At 55.4% G+C, this 9,905-nt stretch overlaps 1 protein-coding gene across 1 annotated transcript in view; it reads left to right on the forward strand.

The window, feature by feature from the left end:
* The first annotated feature begins 2,615 nt into the window (after window positions 1-2,615).
* Window positions 2,616-9,905, forward strand: part of TBX21 (T-box 21) — a 10,029-nt gene continuing 2,739 nt past the window's right edge. The window contains 2 exon segments of the mRNA XM_006098963.3: window positions 2,616-2,657; window positions 2,659-3,080. Coding sequence (XP_006099025.1) covers window positions 2,616-2,657; window positions 2,659-3,080 — 464 coding nt within the window.

Consider the following 9,905-nt stretch of genomic DNA (forward strand, 5'->3'; position numbering starts at 1 on the left):
TGGAAGACATTGGAGGGAGGGGGGTGAGCCATCTGTGGTTGATGAGCCAGGTTGTAAGACCCTCTGACAGTCGATCAGGTTATAGGAATACCGCCCCCAGCCACCCTCTCCCTCCGGGGACCTGCCCCCGGGTGGACCCGATACTGAGATGCCTAATCCCTCCTGTTCAGAGGCAGGGGGAGGGGTCATTTGACCTGAAGATTAGTGTGGGAAAGAGGAGGGGGAGAGCAAGGGAGGACCACACTCCCTTTGGCCTTCCACAGCCCAGCACTTAGCAAAGTTCCCCCCAAAGAGGTGTCGGCGTTCAACAGCCTCGTGTCTCCGGGGGACAGTCATTCAGGGACATCTTACTGGAATCTCACATGTTTCCCAAAAGGATCCCATGTAGCCAAGGATCCCATGGTCACCCTCTCTTTCGAGCAATGCTGCCCCACTTGGAATAGCAGGCAGAAACTTCCGCCTCCCTTAAAGCATGAGGGAATGATGGGTAAAAGGGTGGGAGGGGGCCTTTCCCCGGTTCTGGTGCCGCCAAGTATCTGGCCTCCTCCCTCAGGGGATGTGCTGATTCTCTCTCCCCCCACCCTCCCTGGGTCATGCCCGCCCCCTGGGGTCCCCAGCTTTGCCTTCACCTGCCAACCCGCCTCTTGGTTCAGCTCTAGTTGGGAGCAGAGAGTCCCCATGGACGCCTAAGGGTGAAGTCCTGTGGGGCTGGGACAGAGGCGTGGAGATGGGGCCAGCCCCCAGGGGAGAACTGAAGAGGGCTGGGGAGGCAGGGAGAGGAAAGGCTCGCCTTTACCAGATGAAAGTATTTTTCAAAACACTCTTTTCACATGTAAATCTTTATCTACATATTGACATGCAAAAAATTCCATGACACCTTGTGGAGTGAAAGAGAAAAACACGTTACAAAGCAGAACGTGTGGTGTTTGTATAAAATTACCTGTTGGTGTGTGTGTGCATGTGCACCCATGCACATGCACACACGTGGGCACGCATGTGCGCGCGCGCGCACACACACACACAAGACAGGCTGGGTGCCTGGAAGGGTGGCCACGGGAAAGTGAATCCTAAATTGGGAGGATTTCTACGGTCCTGATTTTACTTTTACTGCCTAAGTTTTCTGGATGAGTATGTTTTATCGTTATATACAGGAAAACTCCCAGAGATGCTATTTTCAATTGGGGGAAAAGGAGCGTTTTCATCATAAAAGGAATATTACTACATGAGTCAGCAGAAAAGGAAAACTAGAGACAGGAAAGCCGTGGTCCTCGCACCTGACAGCCCTTCAGAGCATGGGGCAGGTTTCCTTCCTGTCAGCGGCTTCCGAATCTGTTCAAAGAGCTTTCCCATCGAGGCGTAATGAGAGGTTGGAAGGTGCTGCAGGGGTACCCCTGCTCAGGTAAGGCTCACCGCCCCTCTGAAAAGCAGACCCATTCCCATCACTGAGGCACCGAGGCTGACTGTCAGGCAAGGGAAGTGACTTGCCCGGGTCACACACCCCTGAGTGACAGGCACGGAGCCAGTGCCCTGCTAGTGCCCCTGGCGCCGGGCCCAGTGAGGGAGCTTTTGTGGGCCCAGCCTGGCCCAGGGCCTGCAAGAGGCTGTGGCCAGATGTATGTATTCCCCAAGGAGCCAGGTTCCAGGTCCGCCCTGGGCCTAGAGCCGTGGTCGGCAAACGGCGGCTCGTGAGCCACAGGCGGCTCTTTGGCCCCTTGAGTGTGGCTCTTCCTAAGCCTTAGGAGTACCCTAATTAAGTTAGTAACAATGTACCTACCTATATAGTTTAAGTTTAAAAAATTTGGCTCTCAAAAGACATTTCAATCGTTGTGCTGTTGATATTTGGCTCTGTTGACTAATGAGTTTGCCGACCACTGGCCTAGAGGAACAAGATGCATGTGACACGGCCCACCTGGGCCTCTGGGGAGGGGAGTGTGTTAACACTTCATGCAAAGCCACTTGCACAGCAGCCCCTGACACGCAGTGGGCATCCAGGAATGTCTGTTGGCCGTTCAAGGTGGCAATGGCACTGAGCCTGCGTCCCAGCTGAGCCATCGCCAAGGGCTCCCTGTAGGAGGGGGCCTTCGAGCTGAGCCTCCCAAGGTGGGCGGGGGTCCCACGAGGGTCCAGAGAAGGGAAACAGGCTGGGTACCGGCGGAGGGGCTGATCTCCCAGGAGGCAAAGTCGTTCAGCGCGAACCGGGCTCGCAGGGACTCCCCCTCCACCCCGTGGCCCTTCTAGTCCGAGCCGCCCGGGGTAGAACTTGTCAAGCCTTAGCCACGAGGGGGCGGGGTGAGCGGGGCGGGGCCGAGGCAGCGGGTGGGGGCGCGCGGGGAGCTTCATAAGCTACAGCAAAGGCGCCCGACGCGCCTGACAGCGGGCCGCTGGAGAGGGGAGCCCGGGAGCCGCCGCGCGCCCCCCCACGCGGGCACAGGACCCCAGGCGTCCGGAGTCCGCCTTACGGTGGGGCCCCCGCCCCGGGGCCCCGCCCCGCCCCGCCCTCCAGCCCCGGACCTCTGGGCCAGGCCCTTTGGGGAAGGGGGGGGGGGCCGGCCCCGACGGCCGCGGAAAGGTGCCCGCCCGCTCCTTATGGGCATCCTGGAGCCGGCGGCAGAGCCATGCTGACGGGCACGGAGCCGCTGCCAGCGAGCGACGAGGGCCCGGGCACCCGGCCCCGACCCGCAGAACAGCTACTTTTTTCCGGAACCCGGGCCCACAAGACGCAGCCGAGCTTCCCGGGGGCGCCGGCCTTGGGGCGCATTACACCGGGGGGCGCCCTGGGCTTCCGCCCCGCCCGGCCGCTTCATCGGAACCTACGCCTACCCGCCCCGGCCCCAGGCCGCCAGGCTTCCGGGGCCCGGCAAGCCCTTCCCGCCGACGCCTGGCGCCGAGGGCTACGCGCCCGCGGATGGCTACGCGGCCCCGGACCCGCGCGCCGGGCTCTACCCCGCGCCCCGCGAGGACTATGCGCTGCCGGCCGGGCTGGAGGTGTCGGGGAAGCTCAGGGTCGCGCTCAACAACCACCTGTTGTGGTCCAAGTTCAACCAGCACCAGACGGAGATGATCATCACCAAGCAGGGCCGGTGAGTGCGGCGCGCGGCTCGCCGGGTCCCCCCGCCCCAGCTCAGCTCGGCGCGTGTTTTAATCAATCAATCAATCTCTCTCTCTCTCTCTCTCTCTCTCTCTCTCTCTCTCTCTCTCTGTCTCTCTCTCCATGTTGCTAGTGTCTCCCTCACTGTTTTGGTTCAGGGCTTAGAGGAGGGAGATGGGAGTGAAAAGTTCTGGGTGCTGTTGGGAGATTACACCAACAGGCAGAACTCAAAAGGGGGATGGAGGAGAGTGGGTGCAATGAGCGTTGCCTTGGTTTGGGGGTTCGCCCAGAACTGGGGTGCGCCCCGCTTTCTGCCTGAGTTGGGGTCGCAGTAGGCAGAGGGGGTGCAGTGCTGAGGGTCTGACTGGGCAGGACACCTCTTAGCCCTGCGTGTGGGGAAATGGAAGGGGAGGGCAGAGTCTTGCAATGGAACCGGTGCTGACCCGGTGCTCATGGGGGGGGGGGTCCCGGGTGCCCACCTCCCCCAGCCCTGCTGCCGCTGTTGTTCGCAGGTCAGCTTTGGGAGGGGCGGTGAGACTAGGATTTGGTGACATGGGGAGACACAGTGGCCAAGTTTCCTTTCCGGTAGTACTTTGAGTTCCTACGTCTGGGGTGTGTGTGTGTGTGTGTGTGTGTGTGTGTGTTGGGGGGTTGGTAACGAGTGTGTGGGGCACAGATGCCTTCCAAACACAGGCCTTTACCGGAGGGCACAAATGCCCATGGGCACAAGCAGGCGAAGCTAACCCATGGGTCAGTCCCGTATTCTGTACCCTTTGAGGTCTGTCCCCTGAGAGCCTGTCAGCAGATTCACGGGTCCAGCCCGCGGAACCCATGGCTTAGGGCCCCCTGAGCTCCGTACGTGTGGGGTAGGCTTGGGGCCGGGTGTGTGGCTTCCGGGGAGAGCCTCTTGCGTGGGGGAAGAAAGAGAAACTCCACTTGTGTGGTATTTGTTTAGTAAGCAGGACGCTGAGCAGCCCTGCCTGTGTGTGACATGTGGGAGTGTGCGCCCACCTTCCCCGGAGGCCGGGGCGGGCAGGGGACCAGCAAGGACCTGTTGGTGGAGGGGCTGTGTCGTCAGTGGGCCTGGGAAGTGTTGATACCAAGTGTGGGGCTTGGGGAGGATGAGGGGGGAGGCCACACGGGGCCTGGGGGTTGGCATTCAATCTGGATATTGCTGGAACATTCTTCCCTCCTGATTTCTGCGGGGTGGCCTGGGATTGAGGGACATGGCCACCAACCACAGTTGGCTCAAGTGGCTGAGCTGTTCCTCTTTCCCGGGGATGGACCCAGGAATGTTGGCATTGTCTTCAGTGGCACGACCTTCATCTCCTAAGCCTTCTGGTAGTTCCTCTCTGCTCCCCCAAGCCCAGGCTTCTAGTCCCAGGGTGTTTGAATTGAGGGGACCCCGAAGATCTTGTTCAGTCCCCTCCCTGCAGTCAAGGAAATGGGCCCAGAGACGGTGAGAGACTCTTCCGAGGTTACACAGCACACTTGTCACTGGCAGAACTGGCATCAGAACCCAGTTGGTACCTGCCTGGGTTCCTCCCAGCGCCAGGAGTCAAAACAGCACCCACCCTGTCCGAAGGCCTTGATGCATTCAGAGCGCTTTCACTTCCATCATTTCTCTGTGCGCTAGGTAGGTCAAGCGGTGTCCCCATTATACAGCCGAGGGCACCGAGGCACAGGGGTAGTAAACGGTTTACACTCAGTCACACAGAGACCGAACCGGGGCCTCCACCCTGTGTGTGGTCAGGAAGCCTTCCTTCCCTGGGACCTGGCTCTCCCCACAGCCTGCTGTCAGGCGTGAGAGATGAGGTGGAGGGAGCGTCAGCCAGAACGTCAGGGACCTGCTGGGCGCTGGGCCGGCTGTGGTCTGCCCACAGGCTGTTGAGGGAGGTATTTCAGGGGATGCATCGCTGAGTGTGGGTCCCCATCTCTGCCCCTCCAGCCTCCTTCTTTCCTTTATGTTCCTGCTGAATCATTCTCTCTTGACAAGTTTTGTTGTCTCCTTCTTAGATCCATACACTTACTTTTTTTAATTATGAAAAATTCCAATAGCCCTGGCTGGTGTGCTCAGTGGTTAAAGCATCAGCCCACGAACCAAAGGGTTGTGGGTTTGATTCCTGGTCAAGGGCACGTACCTGGGTTGCAGGCTCAATCCCGGGCCCCAGTCAGGGCTCGTGCGGGGGGCAACTAGTCAATGTGTCTCTCTCACATCGATGTTTCTCTCTCTCTCTTTCCTTCCTTCTCTCCCTCCCTCACACTCTCTCTAAAAATCAATGGGGAAAATATCCTCGTGTGAGGATTAACAAAAAAATTTTTTTTCAGTACAGCTGACCCTCAAACAGTATGAGTTTGAACTGAGCGTCTTAACGTATACACCCTTTTAAAAAAATCAATACTATAAATGCCTTTACTCGTCCTTATGATGTTCTTAGTTACATTTTCTTTTCTCTAGCTTTGCTATAAGGATACAGGATATACATACCACAGATAAAATATATGTGAATGGACTGTTTCTGTTATCTGTTAGGCTTCAGTTACTAGTCAACAGTAGGCTATTAGTAGTTAAGTTTTGGAGGAGTCAAAAGTCATAAGTGAATTTTCAATTGCACAGGGTTTGGGGCCCCTAACCCCTGTGTTGTCAAAGGTCAATTTGTATATACAAAAGTGAAGAGAAAAATGTAAGGGACCTCCCTCCATCGATCCATACCCAGCTTCTACAGTTATCAGCGCGAATCCAGTCTTGTTTCTTCTTTATCCTCACTTCACTTCTACCTCTCTGGTCTGCAACTGTATTAGTGATAGTGCAAAGAATTAATAAATCCTAGACACAATAATATTTCATCCTTCAATATTCCTTTATGTACCTCTAAAAAATGACTGAAAAAATAAACACAATACCATTTGCAAACCTGAAAAGAAATGCCTAAATATCATCAAATTTCCCTGATTGTTTCATAAGCGTGCGTGCTCGTGTGTGTGTGTGTGTGTGTGTGTGTGTGTGTGTGGTGTGTGTTTTACAATCCTCACACTTTTTAAAATATGTATATTTATATATATACACATATATATAATATATAATGTCAAAGAGGAAGGGACAGAGAGAACCATCAATGATGAGAGAGAATCATTGAATGGCTGCCTCCTGCACGCCCCCCACAGAGGATTGAGCCCGCAACCTGGGCATGTGCCCTGACAGGAATAGTGACCTCTGGGTTCATAGGTTGGCACTCACCACTGAGCCACACCGGCAGCGCCAGTCATCACACTGTGACCCACCCCGAGGGACTCCTTCAGGCACTGCGGCTCTCGTTTGGAAGAGCACAGTGGTCCCTCCCCATATCCCTTGATTCCTCCCCTTGGATCAGGCCTCAGGGTCCGCATGGTGGGTGGAAGGGACAGAGGACACACCACCCCCAATTCAGTCCCCCCAGCCCTGAATCACCCCGTATCTGAGCTTGGGCGCCAGTGATCTGGGGAGTTGGCAGCCATTTTCTTCTGCCACTGGCTTCTGAGAAGTAAGCGTTGGGCTCAGAGGACAGCTCCCTTTCTGTCCTTCTGCTTTGGCAGGCTGGCCTGTCCCTCTGTGGGTTCCAGTGACCTGCCAGTCACCACCACATCACCCACGGCCCTCTTCCTTTTTGAAAAATCCTTCCAGCCCAGGCCCACCCACAGCCCCACAGCCTTTTGCGTGGAGCTGACTCACTTGCTCCCAGATCCTTCCTCTCCCTCCCACCCGAGTTCCACCCCCCAGTGTGGACCACAACACAGTCATAGTCTCCTTCAGGGAGCAGGCGGTGACTCCGGGCCCAGAGACAGATCCAGGCAGCTCAGGTGCGGAGCAGGGAGGGGGAAATGGAGGAGCAACCGATTGACTGACTACCTGGGTGAAACTGAGATCTCCTTTGTGTTCAAGTCTGTGTGTTTGTGGGGACGTGGGGTGTCTGAGGGTGCCCACCTCAGACCTGTGTTGTGTTTCCGTGCGGGACTGTATTTGCACTGTGAATGTGTTGGCGAGCATTAGTAGTTGACGCTCGACATTCTCAGTAGAGGAAGAGAGAGGCTGGTGTCTGTGTGTGTGGGCGTGTGGGTGTTCATTAATTGCTGGCAATCCCCACGTTTCTGGGTGTGATTATTTGATTGTTATAATTAAGATAACTTTGGGAAGGTCTGTTGTTAAGCAGCTCGGTTTGCATTTGTGTACATGTGTGTGAAGTTAGGGGTGGATAGAGCCACCGTGGGCCCACACACTCCTCCATCGCTGGCCTCACAGCTATTGGGGTTTTTCCCTTCTCTCCATTCCCAATTCCAAGAACTTTCTAAATCTTTCAAAAGTATTTTTAGCTTTAAGGCCGCTTTCATTTGGGCCGACTGACTTTATTTCTCCTAGGGCAGGTGAAACCAGCTTTGCTTTCTGTTTGGCTGTTCGCTAATGGCCGTTTGATTTCTACGAAGTGGGTCTGAGGTTGGTGGGAGGAGGGGACCCCGTGATCGGGAGTACATTTTGCATCCTGATGGGTACAAGGCATGGCCGGAGAACCCCCCTAAAAGGTGGTACCAATTTACACCACCCCCACCGGTAGTGTACGCGAGGATCGGTGTCCCACAGGCCCGTCAACATGACATAAATTATTACCAATCTTGAAACATTTTGCCAACATGACTGACAAAAAAGTCTCCTTTCAATTTGTACTTAATGGCAGGGAAGTGGCGCAGGTCAGAGGTGTCTGGGATGGGGGAGGGACACGGTGACGCTGTGCATATTTCAAGGTAGGATGGTCTTTAGGGGAATTTGGGGTCTTGGACGCTGTCCTCTGAGAGCAGAATGGTCGGTGATCTTTTGGGGGGTCTAGGTTCGGCACCAGGCCCATCTTTACTCCCTGTTCCTTCCCAGCAAAGTGTTATGTAAATCAGGGGCTATTTTGGGATTCCAGCTGGTGGTGATTCTAGACTTTTAGGGTGAAGTTGAGCCCTCCCTCCCCCTCTCCCCTTTGCCCATCCTCTTCCTGTGTGTCCTCCGTTTCCCTGGACGAGTGATAAGCGAGATGGAGGGACGGAGACCACAGTCTGCGCTTTGCCGTCAGGAGACCCGGCTCTGGCCTCCCACCAAGGAGCCATCACCAAACCTCTTCAAGCCCCGTTTCCTTCAAGTATCAAATTGGAAAGAACATTTTATATCTCAAAGGACTGGTTCAATGAACTGGCTGCTGCATAAGGAGAGACTCAGTGAATATATTCCCTTCTGTCCCCTTGATTCCTGCAAGTTGGAGGAACCTGTGACCAACCATATAGGAGACGAGTGAGGCACCTGACCACTGTCGGGGAGTGAGTTGGTGGTAGGAATGGGTTGAGAATATTCTCCCACCCTCTGCTGCTCAAGGCCTCATTCCTAAGCTTCGATTTCTCAAGTCGACTGGCCTACCGAGCCCCTGGGACTCTGGACTCTTGCTCAGCGTCCTTCAGCCTGGCCGGAGGGCTTCGACACCTCCAGGCCTGGAAGAAGGTGGGATGGGGTGGGATGGGAGAGAGGGTGAGCTGAGTCTCACATCTTGTGAGCTTCTTAACAGCTGTCAGAGACAAGATGGGCGGGAGTCATCATTTCCATTTACGGGTGAAGAAACTGAGATTTGGTTTGACAATTAACTTATCCAAGGTCATAAGTCTCTTGATCTCAGCCCAGGAGAGTCTGAGGAAGACAGGAATGTGAAAATGTTCCCTCCTCCCCAGGTTATTTTTTTTTTAAATATATATATATATTTATTTCAGAGAGGAAGGGAGAGGGAGAGAGATAGAAACATCAACGATGAAAGAGAATCATTAATCAGCTGCCTCCTGCACACACCCTACTGGGGATCGAGCCTGCAAACCCAGGCATGTCCCCTTGACTGGAATCGAACCCGGGACCCTTCAGTCCACAGGCAAACCAGCGAGCCCCCCCCCCAAGGTTATTAAAGGTGTTTCTGTGGGACCCTCTAGGGACTAGGATCCACCCAATATTGTTCCTTGGGCCCTGAAACTCTCTCCCCAGGTTTCGTGACTCCTGGACGAGTGCCTTTCTTCCCATCTTACGGAACTTCTCGTAGGGAGAGGGGAGAAGTGTGTGGGAGTGAAAAATAATTTTGATGAGGTAACACTGATACCCCGAAAACGCTGCTCTTCCTGCTTGTGTTAGAAGAGAAAGGGCGAGCCATCGGAGATGGTGATGGCTGCCGCTGGTAGAGGTGGTGGATGTAGTGGAGGGGGTAATTGTAGTGATGATGACAGTGGAGTTGAGGGTTGTGGTGACGGTGGAGGGGTTGGCTGTGGTGATGGTGGAGTGGGTCCTGTAATGATGGTGCTATGGAAACGAAGGCTGTGGTGCTGGTGGAGGCGATGGGTGTAGGGACACTGGTGATGGGGTGGTGATGGTGAAGCTGGTGGAAATTGTTATGGGACGGGAGTGCTTCTTCCTCTGCATGTATTGCTCTGGCACAATAATGCAGCGTTCCAACGCCAGCTTCCTCCACTTTCCCTGGGAGCCGGGACTTCACGCATGAGGACGGTGCTTGAGCGAGCCCTCCTTCCGGTGGATGGAAAGCTCCACTCAGGACTGTAGCTGCTTCTCTGAAGGCCCAGGCCCGGGGCAGGCCCTACAACAGACATCAAGGCCCAGAGGGTGGGGCAGGGAGAGCCTGCGGATGGGTGCCTTGGGGCTGGGCGTGTGTCAGCACCGTGAGAGCCACAGAGGAGAGGATGTAGGTCAGATGGAAGCCAGACCAGGGCGCGGGGGGACTGTGGCCTGAGGACTTGGTAGGAACTGCCGTAGGGGGCTGGC

Source organism: Myotis lucifugus, unplaced genomic scaffold, assembly GCF_000147115.1.
Source record: "Myotis lucifugus unplaced genomic scaffold, Myoluc2.0 scaffold_254, whole genome shotgun sequence".
Classification (NCBI taxonomy): Eukaryota; Metazoa; Chordata; class Mammalia; order Chiroptera; family Vespertilionidae; genus Myotis; species Myotis lucifugus.